Here is a 23,599-nt window from a genome sequence, read left to right as displayed (position 1 = left end):
AATTTTGATTAGGCGTTACCCAAAGAAATATACTCTCAAATCCTGCAGCTATCAGATTTACCAGCTTGTACTCGTCTGGAACTCCCCTAGGCACTCCTATGGAGTCTACCCAGGTCGGTGAGTTTAGGCGAGGATCATAAACATGTGTACCCTAGGTCCCTCTTTTGGCCAAAATCTGTCTCTTATGTCTGGCAGCTAAAGTTCGCGAGTTGTGTTATGGAATAGTCTTTACCTGGTTTCTAATCAGCATGAGTGGAGCTCCCAGTCGCTCTGTAGACAAACGTGGCCTGGCTGAAGCACAGGCAACATAATCAGATACATGTTGTTCTCTAGCATTTTGAGCCACCCAATCAAGCCAGAGGTTACTGTCCTTGAAACCAGTGACACGCTCGATTAAATCCTTAAGCTCCAGTCTAGAGTAATCTGTGGTCAGAAGTACTCTCCCTTTTGGTTCCTGTTACTTTTGAGCTACTGCTCTCAAAGTTAGCATCTGATCAGTCAGAATGGTGATAGAACTTTCTGCGAGCGGCTTAGACTTTGGATCAACTAAATTTACCTAAGCATATCATGGGGTGATTGCAGACCTGTACATCATACGCTCTCCAACTACTATTAGCTCCTGTACACTTAATGACGTTACACAAATCAAACGTGAATGAGCTGGTAGACCCTTTAACATAATTCAACTCTATGCCATTATTGCTGCTGAGACACTCATCACCTTTACCTGACACCTCGCGCTTTTGTCTTTTTACCGATCCCGTTTTAGCAACTACAGTCTCAGGAAGTGCTGGACTGGACTGGCCTCCGTGTTCAGACAAGGGGTCTGGAGTACCCTGCAAAATATAAACCGTAAACAACACAGCCATGGTTAATATCATTGCATACAATAAACATGTAGTGGTAAGGAACATTTTAATAAGTTTCTTAGCCCAAAGAGATTTTTATTTTACTCCTGTGCTTGACAGGATAAGGGAAGTTGTTTTTTGTTTTGTTTTGAAATTCTTCCCTTCTGTGTGTGTGTCTACATAGGTAAGCATATTATAATCAACATAACATCCCTGATTTGCAAATTATTTTCTGCCCCCGCTGCAGGGCAACATCCTACATCATTTTGTGGTGAGTCTATGTTGGCTAGTTTAATACAGATATGTAACAGTTTCTTGATTCCATGGCCCACTCATAGTTGCGCAGTGTCAATGTATGTGGAGAGTTCAATACACATTTCTTGGCTAATTATTTTCCCAATAAAAGTGAAATCACACATTGCATTTGATTTCACTTATATATTATCATGTTCTGGGCTCTATCCATTATATTAACTTTATTCAATCTCAATACTCTTTATGTGTGTGAGCAACGCTTGTAGTTTTATTAAACACAACCCCAGTAAAATACACACCATCCCCATGTCAGCCTGACTCTCCGCTAAAAAGCACACTTCAAAGTTTTCTATCTGGATTTACGCCTCTTTTGGCCTCAAGCATATACATAACATGCAAAGGTTACTGTTAATGCCCGTTAGACAAGTTTCCATTATCTACAACATTTTGTTTCACCCGGCTCACCCTCACATGTTTCCTGTTCACTTATTGCATATTTATCTTTAAGACCTTTTACCTCAGTAGTTGCTAAGCAGAAACAAAGCAACCTGTGGTCCACCTTTACCCTGTAAAATAAACCCCTGTCATGTTTGTGTCTGTAAGCATGTTTTGCATTCATTCGTTACACTCCACGCCATTCCTGCAAATTAGGAGCTGTAAAGTTGAAAGCTGCATCAAGTCCAGGCCTCTGGCCTGGCCTATATATAAATCATGTGTGTTTGTAAGCGTGCATGCAATTAACCTGCTATGTTCTCATCTTCCCTCAACATGTATCACCTGGACACTCTCACCAGTGAAGCTTAAAACCCTTTTGGACGGAACATCAACTCTAAACAAGCACAGTTATGCATTATGTATAAAATTAACTCAACCTGTAAATAGAGACATGACTGTTATGACAAACATAAAATAATACTGTACAACACGTTATTAATGCAGTCATCCTAAGGCAGATTATATGATAGCAATAAAATCTCTAAATCCCCAGTCCCAACAGGTCCTGCTTTTAAGTCTTCCCTGACTTTCCCTTCAAGTTCTGCTTTCTTAGTACACTAATTAGGTCCTCCTAATCCCATTAAATCTGCCATATTGATTCCTTCATGTGTAAATGTCAGGTTTCGAGCATCTAAAACTTTACTCAGTCTCTGTTGTGCTAATGATGTCATAGTGAACGCCTGCAAGTTCACATAAGCCACCACACTATGTTAGTTAGAACTTTTAGTGAGTGTTCTCTCCCTACATGTGCTGTTTCCTATATTATTTTGGCAGCCCCTGCTGCATGCTGTGCGCATTTAGGGTGCCTTGCTTCTGTTGGACTCAACCTCATGCTAACCTACATAAATACCTGTCTTAAGAGAGACCTCTGCACAGCTCAGACGCCATTTGCAAGAGCTCTCTAACATTAGAATCATCAACTGTGACTTATATAGTGTTATTTCGGTACTTTATACTTCACACATTTTTGAACGTTGTTTATATGGGGAGTTCCTCTTTTTGTGTCTATATTTATTAATATGCCTTGTGCACTACAGCTTCCTGTTTTTCAGTCTGGCTGAGCACTTGTATGTGAGTAAAAACTGGCCTCTACAAGCCTTCATTATTAAAATACATAAACAAGATAATGAGCAGATACACATTACAAATGCTTCATATATACAGAGAAAAACCCAATAATCCACATTTCACTATTTTGTTCTTTGGTTCAGATTTGGATTCTGTATTGTTCTTTATTTGTTATTATTTATATTCAGATTGTTTTTTGCTAGTCTTGGTTTGTTGTTGTCTGTTTGGGAGCTGACATAGTCTCTATAAATAAGCTTCTTTTGGTGGAGTAGCATCAGGAGAGAAGCTCCAGAGAGGCATCTTCCATGTTAAACCCTAAAATATAACAAAAGAGATCTCCTCAACGTGTTGTATATTTTTAATATTTCCTTATTATTTTGTCATAAAATAAATCAACCAAATAACTTAAGCTGTGTGACAGCACCTTGCGTTTACGCCAGGCTGTGAGCTGCCCTGAATCACTTACTACCCCCTTTCACCCAAATTAATTTCTCAATCTTAGTTTAAACTATTCCTGACCTTCTCCTTCTCTCATCTGATCATCTCAAGTACGCCCTGTACCAAATTTGCTTCCTCTTTTCAAGTCCCACATTTAATTACAAGCTCTAAACTCAGAGCTGAAGTTCCCCTTTTCTAAGTCTGTATGTTCTACAAGAGAGCAAGTCGGTAAACAAGTTTATCATCACAAAGGTTGTTAGGTAAAGGTCACGTAGACATTTGCTTAGTAACCCTAAAAGAGCACATTTCATGTAGCTAATCGCATATATTAACACCCCCCTTTTTGTGACACATCTCATGTGTTACAAACTCAAAATCCTTCACTCAGGTTAGGGAATTAAAGAAAAGTTTAGTCCTATCATATTATGTATAAATGCTCCAGAACTTCAAACCTGTGTTTAAGGAATGAAATCAAATTAATCATCATGTCAAAATCCCTTCTTGGCTCCATCCACAGCCTGCATCCTTGAAACGTCATAGAAACAAAAGCCTTAGTCCAGTCTTTTGTCAGTGTCCAGGTGGTCCAACCTATGGTCTGCCTGGTCCGTCCATTCACCTGTCCATTCCCACACATTCACTCACACGCATTAACCTCTGGTAGTGGTAGACGTCCGCACAAATAATCACATTTTCCACTTTCAGTAAACTCAGTTAATTTATATACTCATTTATTTTCTTTTTAGTTGTTTCTAGGAAAATAGTTCTTTATACTTTTGGACTGGATTGGCTCGCTGCAATCCTTTTAGACATGGACCCACAATCTGTCCCATTGTAATTCGGACAAGGTCACCTTACTTTTTGTTCTCCTGAGACTATTGTCAGCGCCGTTATCCATTGTTTTCTTTTGCAGGCCTGCTTACAACAAAAATGAGAAAAAAGAGAGCTGAGTATTAGCTCATCAAAGTACCAAACAAAATCACCTGACAGGTTTTTTCTTTATAAGTGCACTGTTACAAAACCCCTTAAACATGTCCATGTTTATTAAAACTCCCTCTTTAAAAATAAAACAACAACCTCAAATATCTTCAACAATCTTAAATTTCACCCATAGAACACACCCAAAACGTAAAAAGCTACACCGTTTCGTACACATTATCCCCCTTTAAGCACTTTACCAAACTCACATTCAACCTTAACATATAAGCACGTTCTCACAATATGTCAACACCAATTTAAAACCTCTTAACCAAATTTGCACCTCTGAACAATCTACCCCTCCTTTAAGGCCTCAATCACACACACACAGCAAGCTCCTCTGTCCACATTCACACGAGCTCTCAAACTTTTTGCATACTCAGCCATATCTCAACAATTTAACTTGGCAAGAGAAATACTTTTTTAAACCTCATGCCATTATTCAATTATTTTCATTTTCTTTCTATACTAATCCCTTGTTTTCATCAATCAGTGCAAAGCACTCCTAAGTCACACTTTTAAACTAGTTTAATCAGTTTATTCAACATTCACACCATTCTATCACTCATACAAGTAGCAAGCCGATCTTCATTGCGTATGTTTGTGTGTGCTATTTTGCATATATGGCTTCACAGTCTCACAGACACTTTCCCATTCTCCAGTGAAAGAGTCAGTTTTCTCCGTCCCCGAATCACTAACCCAAATTTTACTTCCCCACCTTAAATAACAGCCCTGCTGGTCTTCCGCCACCAGTTAGGGCTTGCTGTCAGGTTCCTGGACACTGTAAACAAGTCAACCAGAAACTTGCCTTAACATATCCATTCATGTTAACCTGTAATTTCTTCAGACTCCTGTATCTGGAGAATTGGTCTGGGTCTGCTTTACTCCTGAAAATAACAAACTAAAACATTTTCATTATTATCACGGACGCCTAAACGACCCATTTCTCTTTTTCTAGTCAAAAATACCAATTATGTCATGTATGTAAGCGTGTTCTTCCTTGCGTTATGTGGTCATGTAAATGCAGTGTAAGCTGTTTTCTTCATTGCATGCCTTCATTGCGTTCTTCATTACATTCTCCTGTATTCATGTCAATATACACTAAGTGTAAGCTGTTTCTTAATTGCATGAGTGTAAGCTGCTTCTTCATTGCATCCTTATGTATTCATTGCATTTTCATGTATTCATATTTAATTTATGCATTTTTTCACTGAGCTCTAGATTCAAACTATCTCACTTCTGAATCGTTTCGAAAATAATCTCACATGTAACAATTTGTATATGTGTGTTTTCTATTCATTAATATAATTGTCAGTTATTTTGATTATCTTTACCTCTTGTATTGTTTACCTCTTTGTTGTGATGTGGTGGACATCCCTAAACTATCACAAGTTCAGGGTTCAATTTCAATCCAATCATCTCCTATCTTCTCGCAGTCAAACTCGTCCAGCTTCATCTCTCACTGGTCCTTTTCATTCACAGTGTCCTGTTCGGGCTTCAGAGCCCCAGCAAACACAGTGTGTTTCTTCTCTGTTTTGATCTTTCAGTATTTCCTCTTCCTTCAGTCTTATTTTCATTTGCTCTGTTTTCTTCTCCATTCATCTTTTCTGTCTTTTCTTCCAAGATTTCTCCAAGCTTGGCAAATATGACAGTCAGTGCCTTCAAGCAGACTTATCACGCTGTTCTTCACCAGCAGGCATGTTGCATCACGTGCTTTCTTCCATGCTGCTGGACTCATCAGTCGTTGTCGGTGTTACTGCTTTCGCCTGCACTGTCTTTTAGCTTCCGTTACTTCTTCACGTCCACGATGTTCTATCGGTCTTCATCAGGAAATTGACTGTCCTTTGCGTTTCTTCTCGGGGTCAAGGACAAAGTGAGAGCTCAAGCTGCACAATTTCGAGCCAAAGACTGGCTTATTTTCTCCCAATTCTTTTAATCTACTTTTCTGCTGCTGAACTCAAGGTTGCAAAGTTGAGAGAGTCCACCTGTATTGGCACACTAAAGCATATAATTAGTATCATATTCATTGTTTATCTTAAAACCTCCCTTTTGCTTCATCTGCCCAGAGTTAAATCTCTCTCTCTACTCTGGGTGCACACTTGTCACCGTGAGCTTCCCTTTTATGGGCATGCATTTCCTGTCCCAGACACACACACGGTTTCCTGTTTCTACAGCTTCGGCAGAGACTTCCTTTTAATTTCACAGTCTGCAAATAATCAGTAATCCTACTAAATCTTTATCTAAAAACAATATGCCTTCATTTCACTCACACACATTTTAATAGCGCTCTTTCACACATCAGGACAACTAACACTTCTCCACACACATCACCATTCTTTAGGTCAGTTTTGTAGCATCGGTCACACAATCATTTCTTGAGTGGGTGTACTACGTGCATATACTTATGTGTTTTTAACCAGAAAAATAAACTCAACCTCTCATAACATCACTCAAAGTCAAATATCTTCATAGATCCAAAAGTAAGCATATTATTTCCCTAGTCAAAAGTCAAACCGTTACTCACCCAGTAATTTTAATCTCACAGCCTTTGTGTTTTGAAACTACAAACAGGAAGGAACAGCGCCCAATTTAAACTGCGCATGTTGTCACTCAACAACACACACACAGAAAATGTAACTGTATATATTATCTCAAACTGAAACAAAACCCATCTAAAAATCCTAAAACATCTTACTTCGACACCCCAAAACACACATCGCTTACAGACATCTTTATTAATTAAATCATCTCAAATTCAATTTCCGTTCTCAGAACCCAGGTAACGGTCTTAAGTATCAACAGTTTATGTATCCTATATCAAAACCCCGCAAAAAGTCATACAGTCATGGCAAGAAATAAAACTTTACTTACATATTGTAATAAACAAAACCAGCGTCTTAAATACAGCCCTCAGCAATGTGTAGCAGTCTCTATAAACTTCCTCATACTCTATTGACCTCTCAGCTGCCTTATTTGCATTCTCACACACACACCCAATCTAAAAATAATACCAGCCTGACTCACAGACTCAGACAAGTCTCTTAATATATTTACACAGACGTCCTATGATTACAACTGCACAGATTTTAGGCCTCTCATTTCAAAACCTACACAATTTAGACAATTTTAAGTTAACCCTCCAAGGGACAAACTCCCTGAGTTTTTTGTGATCAATTTAACCAGTCTCGGCCCCGGGCCGTGGTCAAATATCTAAGACCCTACACAATTTAAAAGCGTCAACCAACTCAACCCCTGCCGAAAAGCTCTGTTTTGGGGACATTTCACATCCCAGGCTTCCCCAAAGTTTTAAGTTAAAAGTTACACGCCCGAAACCCGGTTTCTACTGACCAAAAAAGTGCAAACCACCGTCCCGGAAGGTAAACTGACCCAGTCAGTGGCTATTTTGGAGCATCGTTGTTCTCCACACTTGCCAAGTGAACTATCCCTCCCAGAGGAAGATGTCGATCGTCACCGACAAATTGGAAGCGTCACCTTCCGACAATGCACTTCCTAGAACATCCCACAGTTCCGTTCTACAGAAATTTACTTGTATTTTAAAGACATCCTATGAAACCACAAAACCGACTATATTGATGTCCAAGCCCAGCTTTATATTCAATTATAACTGTATGACCATATACAGATTTCAAATGACCTATATCCTAAATTCAGTAGTCCAACTACTTTAACTTGTCCTTTTCCTATTTCCGTTACTTTTACCTATTCCTATTCAGTAGTCCAACTACTTTAAATTCTCTTTCCTTAGCAGTCCATCTGCATTTCCTTTAATCAGTACTGTCACTTAACCTTACATTATCATTACTTCAACTTCAATTCTCATGAGATTTTCACCAAAATCAAAACAGACCTTTACCAGTAATTTTCAGTGAGTAGACTTTCAATTTTGTCAGAACCAATTCAGCACTGTTTGGAAATAATTCAACAGGTAGTGCCTTACCTTTAAATAAGCCGGCTTATGTCCACTCACTTCGACCACTGACTCGTGTCTGCCTGTTTGAGCACCTTGGACCCTCTCAGTCTCATTCTCCAACTTATCTCCCTCAACCTCGGCCAATGCACCAAATGTTACGGGTTCGAAATTGAGGATGAGAGTAAAACAATGATAGTCCAGAAGAGGTCGGTCAAACAATTGATTTTAATGCACGCAGCGTGGAGAGGTGCAAACTGCAAAACAGTTGTACATCTCTACCCAAAATACACTCTAGATTGCTTTTATAACATCAGGGTATTGTAACGCCCCTTCTTGCGTTTACAAGCACATAATTTGCATGTACAGAACATTCATGTATTTTAAGAATTAAATGCAAACACAGAAGTTCCTCCTTGTGGCATACTCTTAAGAATATGGTGATGACCTAAGGCCTTTGAGGTCACCATGGACTGGACATCCTTCCGTCACCTGTAACTAAGCAAACTCAAATACCACAAGAAGCTGAATACATTCAGGCCTTTGCTCAGCTACTATTTTACTATACCAATATACTCAGCATATGAGTTATGATACATATATATTTAACTCAATCATTTTAAAGTAGTTATAACTGCACCTGTAATATTTGATTATGATAACCCCTATAATATAAATTATAACATATTGCCAGCAGCTTCAATAAACACTTTGATGAAATGATAATTAATGCAATGATAAGATGATGGTTATGTAAAATAATCCCTGTAATTCCACACTGGGTTGCCATAAAGTATTACATCCACAACAGGATCATAGCATTAAAAGAAAGATGCAAGAAAGAAAGAAACAAGCAAGAGAGATGCTTTGTTCCTTCCACAGTTATGTCAGTATTGCAGTTTTCTGCATTGCATTGTTGTTACTCATAAATTTGTGGTTTATGCTGGGTGCTTTTTGCAATTAAATAATAACAAATGCAGATAATGTTCCATGTTTTTATTCGCATGAACATTCACTACAAAATTAATTAATGCTTTACAATATTAAGACTTGAAAAGTAGACTGACAACATTTGGCCTATGTCTTTTTTTAAGTCTCTACCTAGCTCAGATTTACTGTTTTACTAACACATAAATGTCTGATATTTCTGTCAGAAGTTACCCGACTGGTGAGCATTACTATTGTGCATCCATGCCTGGTATATTTTAATCTCAAAAGGAGCCAAGCTGAAAATACAGACCCTACCCTTACCTGGTCCTTATAAGTCATGTATACTTGAAAATTATGTGTTTCCATGGGCTTCACAATTCACCTAAACATGAAATATCAGTGTGTGACCTTACGGTACTCATAAGTCACATAAACCTGACAGTGTCCTCACAAGTAGCATTACATTCAGGTTTGACCAAAACTTCGCCCTAGCCAAAATCTCAACAGATGGGCGTGTTCCTGGAAGCATGGGTCAAACTTTTTGTGATTCCCATGCCTCTAGGACCTTCGGAAAGGCACGTTCCCATTTGTCACATTTGTGTCATACGTACTGATATATCACGAAAACACGTATGTGTGTGTGTGTGTGTGGAGTAAAATGACCTTCTTATGATTGTCACCGTGAATGGTTCAGGATTAACAACACAAATTGTTTCGATAGCAGAAACAGTCTTATAACTTATAATTCTCAGACGTTACCGCTAGTTTTTACAAACACAGTCTTCTTCAGCTCTGTTTATGTAGCGTTTATGAAACTGATTTTCCATAGCACAAGTAGCATTTAATTTTTCTTTGCTCTCCAGTATAAATGCAAGAATTTGCAGGCTTTATTGAAACTGTCACAAACGTAACGCTCAATGCCAAAAACAGGGTTGATCAATGTTTCTATGAACACTGCTTCATATATCAACAGCTCTGAAACCCTCCTTTATTTTTTTAAAAGTAATTCAGAACAGGATCTCTCTCACTCTCTGTGTCTCTAAAAATCCCAACAAAACTGGCAATCACCTTGTAGAGGAATTTCATTTATTTATGTATTGATCACTTTGTTTATTGGTAATGCTTTTAGGTCACTGTTTTAGCATGTCTGCCTCATACTCCATTCAAACAGTTAGACAGATGGTGGGGGTCTGGTAAGTAAGTTGGGGGGAAGCAGACAACTCCACAGGAAAAGTCTTTTTGTCTTTTCTCCACCGTAAGAGATAGCAAGGGAGTGTGAAACTTTCTTTGGGGGAAAGACCAAAGGTGTGAAAACAGCTGTGTACTGCCTTTTGTTCCTGTAGGAGGTATTTAACTGAGAGCCATGCACACCCTCTGCCCCAGCGATGGCAGTCCCTCACCAAGCTTGGTTTCTGTACTTTCTCTTGATTGAAGAATGTTAGCTACCGCTCTTCGCTTGTCTGCAGGCTTTATTAAATGGAAAACTTCCACAACAACCTCTAAACAATGGTTTATGCATATCAGTATCAGTATAAAGCTCTCTGTAATTCCTGGACAGTTCATGAAATAATTTAAAATTAAATCTATACTTAAGTTAACTTTTTTTAATAACAGGTTTTATGTCTTAGATCTATGGATACAGCTAAAACACTCTGCTTGTATAATGCTGTATTCTCTCCTAGCTTACCCTTTTCTCACAACAGGGTGATTCCCAAAGTACGAGTCAATGAAACAATGACTCTAAAACCAGAACAGAAAGATAAAGTTGCAAGATCAAAGATCAAGGATTGTGTTTTTATAGCACGTAGTAAACTATCCCCTTTTTCTTCTTGGCCTTGTTGTGTGTACCTCACAAGTCAAATTATACATTGTGATGGAGCAGTCACAATACACTACAATACACACTCACGAGACACTGTTTGGTTTTTTAACACAAAGTTTGTATGAAGTTCACCTTATCAGCTGAAAATATTAATGCCTGAACTTACAACATCAAAAACATTTTACTTCATGTACAGGGTTTCCAAAAAGTTTTATTTCAGGTATATAAACCAATACATTTGATTCAAGTAAAACAAATAATTACACTGAATCTTGTAAAGTTTTTCCAAGAAAGTTTTATTTGATGTAACGGGTTTCCAAAAAGTTTTATTTCAAGTAAACAAACAAATACATTTGTTTGTAAAAACCAATAATTACACTGTAAAGAGTTTCCAAAAAGGTTTTGACTGGCAACAACGCTCACCTGCTAAATCCAACAGAACACCACTGGGACCTTATGTTTCACTCCATCTGACTGTGCAGGAGCTCAGTGTTGGGTATGGTAAATGGTCTGTTTCATATTTAGTGCTTTTAGACTCTTCCTGGTTGTTGATGTTTGTTTCTAAAGATGTTGTTGTTGAGACTTTGTAGAAAGCAGCTTCACCTCTGATCACACACACACACAACTTCACTCGCTGACCTGGAGGATCAACACTCAGGCTAACGATGCTGATGGGGTCATTGCTCTGGGGATTTAGCAGGTGAGTTAAATCATGTGTAACATGTGGATTTTCTGAGTGTGGCATTAATAAAGTCTGTGTCTATGTCAAAGCTGAAGTTTAAAATCCTTTTTTAAATTTACCAACATTTCTGATTTGCAGCTAAGACTGTGACATGTTTTCACCATTTGAAAGCCAGAATAGTGATCACTCTTGAAGCCTGGTTGCTGCACAATACTAGGACTACTAGTACTAGTTCTAGTACTACTGCTACTGCACAAAGCATATTGTTCAGGAATTTCACAAATTTGCTTAAGTCTAATGTGTTGGCTTACAGGTAAACTTGTTTTGGAGGTGGATAGGATGAAAACTTCCAGCATCACATAATGTTTTCCGATCAGTAGGTTTGGAGTAAAAAAGAACTGGATGTATATTTGTCTTTTTTGGGCTACTTTTATGTCAAGAAAGGCAACTTGTTTAGAACTGTGATCAAGGATAACACATAAACCCTTGAAAATGTGATGGTAAAAGAGTCTAACATCTAGGTGTTACATGATGTTGCAGGTGATAAAGAGCCATAAACTACTTCCATTTGTTTAGAGGTAATTGCCAGTTTGGTTGGGTTTTTTAGAGGCACAGAGATCCTGTTTTGCATTACTTTTAAAAAAAAGGGGGATTTTCAGAGCTGTTGATATATGAATAAGTGTTCATAGAAGCATGGATCAACCCTGTTTTGACAGTGTTACATTGTGACAGTTTCCATAAAAGTCTGCAAATTCTCTGAACAGGTAGCCATGAAGCAACCATATTTTTCTTAAGATTAATTCAGTTTAATATTATTTGTATGGCCATATCACAACAACAGCATAGCCTTAAACCAGATTTGGAGTAAAGAGAACTGGACATATAGTTTCTTTTTTGGGTTACTTTGAAGTCAAGAAAGTTAACTTGTTTAGAACTGTGATCAAGGATAACACGAATGCAAACAAACCCTGACACTGAACCATCGTCGAGCAGAACAAACCTGATCACATGACCTGCTGACCCAAACAGCTGGAGTGAAAAGCTCCATGGCAACAACAACAAACAGCCTCACATATGTTAACAGAGGCTGTTAGAAGCACAGAGTCTTTACAGTCTTTCTCCTGTTTGTACACAGATCTCTGCACATCTTCATCACAGTTACTCACAGACGTGCAGAGTGTGTGGATATCAAAGCTAAGTTTCCACCATGTTTGTAGTCTGTACTGGGACTCATGGAGCATCTCTCTATGAGCACTCAGTGCTTTAAACAGTGAGTCCCAGTTTAACCAGCAGCCTTCACACCACACATCACACAGACATGGAAACTTCAAACCCTCAGACTGAAGTCACTGGCAGTCTCTGGCACCAGCGACTGTGCTAACAAACATACAGCAAACAGTGAAGGTTTGGTAGAGAAAGCTGGTTGGGTAATACCAAGTATGCAGCGAAGGAGGCGGGGTTACATTACTAGATGATTAAACATGAAACTATTTTGCTGATAATAATTGATTTAGTATTAGATTAGAATTAGAATTTACACTTAATTAATTAATTAGTTAATTAGAATTAGAAACTAGAAAATTAGAATTAATTAATTAATTATTAATTATAAGTGAGCCACAAAGCAGCCTAAAAGCTTTAAAAACAGTAAAAGTAAATGAAATTTTCAGTTTCAGTGTAGCTGGATCTGATTATTGGGGGGGTCATGACCCCTGTAACCCCCCTGGAAATTACGCGCCTGGTCCTGAGGTCAAATCCACCATCTTTGTTTCAGTGCTTCATGTTCTCCCGTGTTTGTGTGCGTCCTCTCCGGTACTCCGGCTTCCTCCCACAGTCCAAACACATGCAGTTAGTGGGGTCAGGTTAACTGTGAGTGGTTGTGTCTCTGTGTTATTCCACCTTAATCAATGACTTCCTGTTAGCATTAAGTGCTTCTGTAGGACTGATGTTATTTTCATGGTTGGATCATTTAAATGAAGCTGGACTCAGATGCAGTAAATAAGTTGATTGATCATTAATGAATAAAGCTGGTCAAATCCATCACGTGGACACATGTGATTGTGTAGTATTGATCCCAATGCTGGTATTAGTCCTGGATCAATAACACTGGATGGATGCGTTCAGCATGGAGCCCTGAGCTGTGTTACAGACAAACATGAAACTGACAGGTCTGTGTCATTCACAGTCTGTAACACTTCTAAACAACAGAGGCTGACCCAAGTGCCTCAGAGCCAGGCACGCTCACATCACAGCTCTCTAAAGAAGTTTCAAAATAAGAGCTGAAAGCTGTGTTTGCTTGTGTTAGCTTATTATTGTGGAGACTAACATTCAGTGATCATGTGTTCAGACTCATAATGATTACTCTCATAAATCCTGATCTTTGTATTTACTGTGTGTTGGATCAATAACTGAGATTCATCGTATCACACAGCTGTGCTGCTGCTGCTGCTGCTGGTGATGTCAGCACATCTGGAACAATACGAGGTATCTGCTACCAGACTAAGCAGGACGTGAGACCTGTGGACTGTTTAAAGCTGTCCCTCCACAGCTCACTCAGACCTGATCCACACCTCAGTGAGATTCTCTGACTTCCTCAGTAGAGACAGAAACCATTCAGATCTGGGACGATCAGCTGACTGATGATGTCACACAGACTGTGTTTTTCAGGAACAGTGATTCTGATGTGAGCCTGCTAGCTGACAACAGACCTGATGAAACCACATGTTGACATCTGTGAGGACAGACTGGACTCTTTGACTGCACCTTGGTTCTCCTCAGAGGTCTGTACAGGAGCATGTCCACCCCCACTGAAGATCTCAGTCAGTAACTGTGAGACATATAAACCTGCTATCATTTTCACATGATGAGCTTCCAACAATGAGTGAAACAGTAAGAGCATGTGGAGAGTTTGGAAACATCCCATTAAGAAAGAGAAATCAAACATTTGGATTCATTTTAATGAGCTCAGACTTGTTGAAAATGCAGAGGAGCTGGTTGTGAACTGAGCTTCAGAGAAACACAACATAGTGAGATTCACTGTGAAGCTTTGAGTGGAAAAAGAGAAAAACAACATGTGGATCCTGGAATAATGGGAGCTTCCATCTTTAACCCTTTAAAGCCGGTCGGAGCGGGCTCGCTCCGTTTTGCGTAACTATTTTTAAATCACTGTAGAACTGGAACCACGTAAGCTAGTGCAAATTTGTTTTGCATATGAAACTGGACGAGTTGTACTTACATCTTATGCCATCAGCTTGGCCTAGGTCATGGTTTCCATCCACAAAAAGCTTTGCAAAAATTGCATAAAAAGCGCTTGCAGGAACAAAAACATAATATTCCAGAAACACACTTTGCCAATCCGATCAGCTTCCTACATTGAAATAGACTTCAGTGCGAACTATCGCATGTCCGCCATTACCTCCCCAAAACCGGAAGTGGCGTCATTTTCGCGAAAAAAAGGGAGTTTTTTACTTGTAGGCCTTATAAGCCTTTACTGGTGTTTTGAAAAGTCATGTTTGACTTTATGCTTTTCTGAATAGTTTCTAGGATGCTTAGAACTCAAATTGCACTGCTTTAAATAGTTTATTTTTATGCATATGGTGTTTTCTTTGCAAATTTGCATTATAGGATTGATTTTCGGTTTTTTGCAGTATATGAAAATTGGTGTATCTCAAAAATAAAACTATGCAGACACTCAAACTAATTTTCCTGTAGTTGTAAACTATTTTTTGCAACTTTTTTTTATTTAAAGTTTTGAGGGATAAACCTCTTAAAGTTCTCTAAGTAGAAATATATATAAAAAACAAAAACGAATTTCAAATTTCTTGTAGTTTATTGCACTTTTTTGCAATTTATGTAGTTACTATGGACTTAATGCATACATATTATTAAAATTTGGGCTATAACAGTTGTATTTATGTATAGCAACTTGAAATGCTCCCAAAAATGGCTCCACAGCATGTAAAAATATTAAGTAGTAAGTAGTAAGCTCTGGCGTTCTTGGTTCTATGGTAGGTCTTAAAGGGTTAAAGGACTGAAGAGGAAGAAGTTTACAAGGAATCATTTAGAAGAGTTTCAAACATCAACTGATTGAATCCATGAATGTGAAAACGTGTTTGTGAGTGAAAGAGACAGACATGTACAGACTGAACTGTTCAACAGTCAGAGTGTTTCTCTAACAGGAGACACTCTTTACACTCAGCACAGGAACACTGAGGAACCAGGAAACCAGACCATAAACCCAAACCCAGGATAAAGAGTTTGAGTGAATGTGGTGTTGAAGGTGTGGAGGTGGATCAGAGTGTCAGAGGAGACTCTGTAGAAGGACAGAGTGCCAGCAGGACAGTCCACATACACTGCTGCTCTGTTAGAGACAGACGAGGAGGAGGAGATGGATGTTCCTCTGTTATTTTGCCAGAGCGAATTTATTTACGGATAAATTCTTTACAAATCCTACCATGTGTATTCATGGATTTTTTTTTTCACATTCTGTCTCTCACAGTTGACGTGTACCTCTGGTGCAAATTACTGGCCTCTGTCATCATTTTAGGTGGGGGCACTTGCACAATCGGTGGCTGACTAAATACTTTTTTGCCCCACTGTACTTTTCACATTATAACGTGACATAGCTCTATTTTTCTTTTGCCCCGGTGGCAGCTCTACGCTTCCGTATCTGAGGCTTTTCAATGTGGCCTCACAAAATTATCACGACTACAACAACCATGAAAAGAGTTGGATGGACATTGCTGCTCAATCACAGCTGCCTGTTCAATTTTTTTCATTAGTAATTTGATGTGAGTTGATGGTGGTGGTCGTGGTGCTGTGTGTGTGTGTAAGACAGAGAGAGGGAGAGCGAGGGACAGATTTTGTATGATAAGCTTCATGTTATGGACGCACAGTTTGAGCACTCAGGTTGCATCAGAGCATCAGGCCGTATAGTGAGAGACCTGCATCGTGACCTATGAACTTCTAACCTCTGCGATTTAATTGTACAGTTTGAGCAGGAGCGGAATAACGTGACTGAAAAAACTCGCACAGTGTTTGCCCAGCTTAATGCAGACTGTTTAAACTAAACAAGCTGCTGTTTCACATAATAAACCCTGTCACCCGCAGTATTGCCTTCTGTTTAACAGTTACAGCAGTAGAGACGAGCTGTTTGCATGTGCGTGAAACTCTAGCGTCAATAACCAGGCTAGCTGTTAGCTTATAGCTCACGATAGCTAACCAGCGAGCAGTTAAAAAGACAGCTGAACCTGCACAAAACACCCACAAACTTATCTCACTACAACGTAGCGCCGGAAATACGACTCGCAGCTCGAGCTGGATACAGCTGCTGTAACATAAGACATCCAGCTAACCACAGCTAAAAAGATATTTAGAGAAAACTTACCGTTTCCTCAGGTTACAAGCTGATTGTTTAACGCTGAAAAGTTGGTTTGTTTTGCCTCTCACTGCAGACATAGCTGTTCTTTTGTACTGCTTTTAAACGAAACATTCTTTGTATGTGAGGCCAAAGGTGTTCTCCGTTTCGCTGCAGGGTCCCTTCATTCTTCACATATCTGTGTCGAGCCGAGTGTAAATCCCGAGGCTGAACGGCCATTGTACAAGCACACACGCTTTGTAGCAGGGCGAAGCTATGAGCTAGAAAAATCCAGGAAGACAGCCTGTGTCTGACCAACCAATCAGAGAGCTCCTTACATCCCACGGTGTGGCTAATTTGAATAGCAGCAGGATTTTTAAAATGAAGTTGTTAATCCAACTGCTAATCCAACTGCTAATCCACATGTTAATCCCTGAGCGAATAGGAAAGGGAAATGGATTTTGAAATGCAGTTTATTAAAGTGCAATTCGAAAAAGGTTTTTGAAATGAAGTTTATTAAAGTGCAATTGAAAAAAGGATTGAGAAATGCAGTTTAATAAAGTGTGTTGCAGCTTCAAGGCAGGGATGACTCCAGGAGTTGCTTTCTCACTGCACAGGATTCAAAGAGGACGTTGCACTTACTCAGCTTCTTCCTATGAGCGTCTTCACTCTGCAGCTCTCTGCTGTTAAGGACCAGGTCTGTGTAGAAACTGAGAAAATCCTCTGCTTCGTTAGTCCTTTGTGTCTGCAGGCTGAAGTCACATTAAACACTTCACACCAGCAAAGAGTCTGAAGTTCCAGCTCACAGGTCAAAAGTAGCTGCTGCACTGTGTATAAAAATTCACTTTTCAAGAGTAGATAGCCTGACTGTGGGCGTCTCTGCAGCCATAAACAGTTTGCACATTAAACACTGAACCATAAGAGGCTTAAGCTGCAGCTCACAGGTCAAAGCTCAGCTGCTGCACCCAGTTATGAGTTGAAATAAATCATTAATCTTCATCTTTTCCCTTTCAGCACTTTCACTTGTTTTGAATCAGCTACACTATGTTTCAAATGTTGTAAATAAACTGGGAGTGATTTGGTTGTATTATTTTTTGTTTTTTTGTTTTTTATATTTCCATGTTGATGAATCAAAAGAGATTCATTCTAACGTTTTCAAAATGACTATAAGATCCACCACATCTATGCTTTTCTGCCTCTTCCTGAGATAACCCCAGTGACTTTCCTGTGGTCTGAAATCTCACCTGATCTTGTGATGTTGAGAGTCATCTGCCTTTACGGCAACAAACCTCCCTTACTAGATTGTATCACATCATCTCAACAAGAACTGAGAAGTGTTAAGTAGTTTAATTTCGTCAGATCATATATGATTTAATTATTATCATGTTAGAAACATTATGTTCAAACTCTTGTAAATGTAATAAGCATCCAGTGTCATGATCCTGGGTGTTATGACCCAGCGGTTTCAGCTTTTGTGTTTTGTTATTTTTGTATTATGGTTGAGTCCACCTTGTTAGTTTAACTTTTTAGTCCCTTGGTTGTTATGTTTAGCTATTGGTTGTCAGATTTCCTTGTGTAATTGCTCCTATGTCTCCCGCTGTGTATTTGTGTTCATGTAGTTCTGAGCTCCTGTGCCTTGTTTCCCCTTGTGTTTTATCCCATTATACCTAATTGTCCACACCTGGAGTTTCTGTCTTTCTACTTTCTAAATACTCACAGGCTCAGGCAGTGGACTCACAAAGAGGTGGCTCTGAGCCCGTTTGCAGTGCTGATGAACACTCTGATGTTTGCAGACAAAGTTATGATCTGTAGTGAGAGTGAGGAGGAGAGTCTGGAGAGAAGAGAAAGTACAAACAAGCAGAGATGAGGAGGAGGTCAGGGCTGATTTATGACAGGAGGAGAGCAGTAAGAGTGAAGAGGAGGAGATGGCAGTGAGACCTGCTGTGATGGAGGCACACAGACAGGAGGAGCTGCAGGTGGCAGAGCTGAAGATGCTGAGAGTTTGGTTGGAGGTGAACAGGATGGACAGGATTAGAAAGAAGAAGATCAGAGGGATCGCTCAGGTCCAGCAGAGCTGCAGTCAGACTGTGTGCTGGATGCTCCAGAAACTGACTCAGTGTGTGTGTCAAGTTCACACAGTGCAGAAACAAACTCACTTTACAACATGATCACAGGTTTATTGATCCATCAGAGCAGCTGGAAGGAAGAGACGAGCTCCTGAACATTTCCTGCTGCACAAACAAAGTGATTCATTATTAGTTTGATTAGATCTTTAATGTCACAGCTGAAACATGCTGATGTCACACAGTTTGATCAGACTGTGCATTGGTGCATAGTGTTGGTTTTACCTGCATGATTTTATTGTCGTATTTATGTTTGTTTATTTAAATATCAGGTTTTATCCTGATATTGTGTGTTTTAGTGTTGTTGCACAATATTCTTTTAATCCACTGTGGACTAAGAACAATAGTAGCACCTGTGGAGGTGGGGGTGTTCCCCGAGGCGGCCTATCAGCCGCAGAGATGGGAAGGCGACGCACGAAAGGCGAGCAGGAGGAAAAGAAACGCGCACAAGCCAGCATAGTGGGAGGCGATGCAATCCACAGCAGGGCAGGGGTGTCCCTCTGCCTGCATCTGGCGGTTTTTGGGATTCAGAGATTCTTTTATTGCTATTATATAATCTGCCTTATGATGAATGCATTGATAATGTGTTTTACAGTATTATTTTAACAGTAATATTGTTTACAGGGTTCTTATTGCATTGAATTTGTTTGTCATCACATTAACCTTTCTATTCACAGGTTTATTTATGATCATTTTATACACAATGCATAACTGTGCTTGTTTAGAGTTGATGTTCCGTCCGAAAGGGTTTTAAGCTTCACTGGTGAGAGTGTCCAGGTGATACATGTTGAGGGAAGATGAGAACATAGCAGGTTAATTACATGCATGTGTTGCAGCTTTAAGGCAGGGATGACTCCGGGAGTTGCTTTCTCACTGCATGTGCTTTATTTCACAATCAGATAAATGACAAAAACATACAGCAGCTCCTCTTCAACTCCTAGCCCTTTGCTGCGGTGGAAAAAGAACGACTCCAAAACCCCTTCAAGGAACATACGTACACAAGAGTTTTCCTGACACACCCATGAGGCGTTCAATGCCGTCTTGTAAATGTGAGTGCTCTGGCAGAATAACAGTTCAAATGAAAAATACACCAGAACAACCAACAAGATACTGGGGACGGGTGGGTGGTTGATCAAAACTATTAAAATACCCACCTACCAACCCCCACCACCTGAGTTCTGCCAGTGCCAGTCCAACACCCATGCACACAGACAGCTGCAGTCTATCAGTCTACGATAGACAGATAGATAGACAGACAGATTTGCACTAAGGGTAGCAAGAGATCATTTTTAGGGTGGATGCCACCCCACGCCACCCTTCTAGATCCGCCCTTGAAGTTGATGTGAGCACTAAATGCCAAAGGGTTAAACGCACAATTGCTCTCAAACCACTCCTCTGCCTGGAATGAGGCTCAACCTGATAAACCTGACAGGCCCCATTCACTGTAGAAACACGCTAGTTTCAGAAGAGAAACTCCCGCAGTCACTAACATTGAGAGGAAAATGGCACAGGAAGGACTTCAGCTGGACCGAGAAACCTTCGCTTGTTCCATCTGTTTGGATCTACTGATGGATCCGGTGACTATTCCCTGTGGGCACAGCTACTGCATGAACTGTATTAAAACCCACTTTGATGAAGATGACAGGAAGGGACTCCACAGCTGCCCTCAGTGCAGGAAGACTTTCACACTGAGGCCTGTCCTGGAGAAAAACACCATTTTAGCAGCTTTAGTGGAGCAGCTGAAGAAGACTGGACTCCAAGCTGCTCCAGCTGAGGTCCACTGCTATGCTGGACCTGACGATGTGGCCTGTGATGTCTGCACTGGGAGGAAGCTGAAAGCCATCAAGTCCTGCCTAGTGTGTGTGATCTCATACTGTGGGAAACACATTCAGCTTCATTTTGAGTCTCCTGCCTTTGAAAAACACAAGCTGGTGGCCCCCTCCAAGAAGCTCCAGGAGAACATCTGCTCTCGTCATGATGAGGTGATGAAGATTTTCTGTCGTACTGATCAGCAGAGTATCTGTTATCTCTGCACAATGGATGAACATAAAGGCCATGAAACAGTCCCAGCTGCAGCAGAAAGGACTGAGAAGCAGAAGGAGCTCGAGGTGAGTCGACTAAACATCCAGCAGAGAATCCAGGAGCGAGAGAAAGATGTGAAGCTGCTTCAACAGGAGGTGGAGGCCATCAATGGCTCTGCTGATAAAGCAGTGGAGCACAGTGAGAAGATCTTCACTGAGCTGATCCGTCTCATCCAGAAAAGAAGCTCTGATGTGAAGCAGCAGGTCAGATCCCAGCAGGAAACTGAAGTGAGTCGAGTCAAAGAGCTTCAGGAGAAGCTGGAGCAGGAGATCGCTGAGCTGAAGAGGAAAGACGGCGAGCTGGAGCAGCTCTCACGCACAGAGGATCACAACCAGTTTATACACAGCTACCCCTCACTGTCAGCACTCAGTAAGTCTACGCACTCATCCAGCATCAATATCCGTCCTCTGAGCTACTTTGAGGATGTGACAGCAGCTGTGTCAGAGACCAGAGATAAACTACAGGACATTCTGAGAGAGGAACAGACAAACATCTCACTGACAGTCACTGAAGTGGATGTTTTACTGTCACCACCAGAGCCAAAGACCAGAGGTGAATTCTTAAAATATTCGCGTGAGATCACACTGGATCCACACACAGCAAACAAATGGCTGTTTTTATCTGAGGGAAACAGAAAAGTAACATTTATGAGACAACAACAGTTTTATTGTGATCATCCAGAAAGATTCACTGAATATTCTCAGGTCCTGAGTAGAGAGAGTCTGTGTGGACGTTGTTACTGGGAGGTGGAGTGTAGGGGTAAAGCAGTTCGCGTAGCAGTCTCATACAAGAAGTTTAGCCACGATGACCTTGGATTTGGAAACAATGACAAATCTTGGGCATTACATTGGTACAAAATGAAAGCCAATTATACATTTTTGCACAACAAAGTCCAAACTGATCTCTCAGGTCCTTGGTCCTCCAGAGTAGGAGTGTATCTGCATCACAGAGCAGGTATTCTGTCTTTCTACTCTGTCTCTGAAACCATGACTCTCCTCCACAGAGTCCAGACCACATTCACTCAGCCGCTCTATGCTGGATTTCGGCTTTATTACTCTGATGGAGACACTGCAGAGTTGATTAAAGTCAAATAGACAGAGAAGACAGATTCATGTTGATCCCTGACCATTATATGTATTTGTGTAGTTTGTAAATGAGTTCAGTGGTTCATTGATGTGTGAAAATAATATTGCACTGATTCAAACTGTATCTTCTGCCCTCAGCTGAATGTCTCTATCCAGCTTATGCAGAGAGCTAAACATTAAATGGCTTCAGTGAACACTCCGTGTTGCATTCTTCAGAGCTTTACTGATTTGGACCATTTGTGAATACTTTCATTCTTTTTTCATAAAGCTGTAATGACAGAAACAGAGTAAGCTATACTTAGTCTCCATACAAATACCCAAACGTTACATTCAACATTGTTGTCATGAGAAAACAGTCACTACACAATTGCAACATTGACAATACATGTGCATTGCATGTCAAAAAATACAGCTGACACCATACGCTGATATGTTTCAAGTTAGCAGGGTAAACAAAGCACTAACAGCTAGCTTACACTAGTAATGTAGCAAACTCTCTAAACACTCAAGTAAGTCATCACTTCACTGAACAAGGTACTAATAAGTGAGAACAGTCAATTGTTTTGCCACAGTTACAGATTATGCCTTTCCAAGAGCAACAGATGCAGGAATAGTCAGAGACACAGAGAAATGGACCTTCCCCCGTCGAGCACTGGGAGAAAAAACCCTGCTTGTGCTCTTACATGACACTTCCACTGTTAACCCACTAGATGGCAGGCTTTGTGTTTTGGAGGAAGGAAGGTTCAGGGTTTAAGTAGTCATCATCATGGGCTCATCCGATTAGAATGAGAATAAGCAGTCAATCATTTACAGGTTTTGTTGTTTTATTAATTTATGGGTAAAGAAAGGAAAGACACACATGGTCTGCTATCTCTGAAAGGAAACAGAGTATGATTTAAGTAACTCAAAATAATACATGAACTCAGGAGACTCAAAGAGAAACTCACCTCAGCTGCCGCCCCATGTGGGAGTGAAGGAAGAGTGAGGGGTAGGTGAGTGCAGTCCTTATATAATGAGTGACAGGTGAGTGCAATTAAGGCCAAGCACCACACCCAATCAAAGGTGAGGAAAAGAAACAAGGTGCATCTGGTGAAGTGAATGTGCTGAAAGGTGAGCCTTTAAAACACTTTGCAATGAGAAGATCAGCAATAAGCATATTTACTGACACGTTGCTAGAGTTACTTACAGAACCAGTGATTATGACCCATCATATAACAATCATATAAAAAACATACCTCAGAAACAACCCGAGGGATAGAATACTGTACTTAACTTGCCTTTGGCTTCACTTGAACAATGGTGGTGCAAAGTAGGGGTGTGTTTCAATAATCGATTTTCCGATCAATTTATTAAATCTGGAATCGATTGTGTTTAGTTTTGTGATAAGCTTATTTTATTTCATAACAAATTTCGGTAACACTTTATAAGTGCACACTATTAAGCATTAGTTAATTATCTATTAAGCATTAGTTAATTATCTATTAAGCATTAGTTAATTGTCTATTAAGCATT

At 40.0% G+C, this 23,599-nt stretch overlaps 1 protein-coding gene across 1 annotated transcript; it reads left to right on the top strand.

The window, feature by feature from the left end:
• Window positions 1-20,422: 20,422 nt before the first annotated feature.
• Window positions 20,423-22,096, top strand: LOC134620472 (tripartite motif-containing protein 16-like). The gene has a single exon (XM_063466644.1). The coding sequence runs from the start codon at window positions 20,423-20,425 to the stop codon at window positions 22,094-22,096; it is 1,674 nt and encodes a 557-aa protein (XP_063322714.1).
• Window positions 22,097-23,599: the final 1,503 nt, after the last annotated feature.

Source organism: Pelmatolapia mariae, linkage group LG3_W, assembly GCF_036321145.2.
Source record: "Pelmatolapia mariae isolate MD_Pm_ZW linkage group LG3_W, Pm_UMD_F_2, whole genome shotgun sequence".
NCBI lineage: Eukaryota > Metazoa > Chordata > Actinopteri > Cichliformes > Cichlidae > Pelmatolapia > Pelmatolapia mariae.
This window is presented reverse-complemented; position numbering and strand designations above follow the sequence as displayed.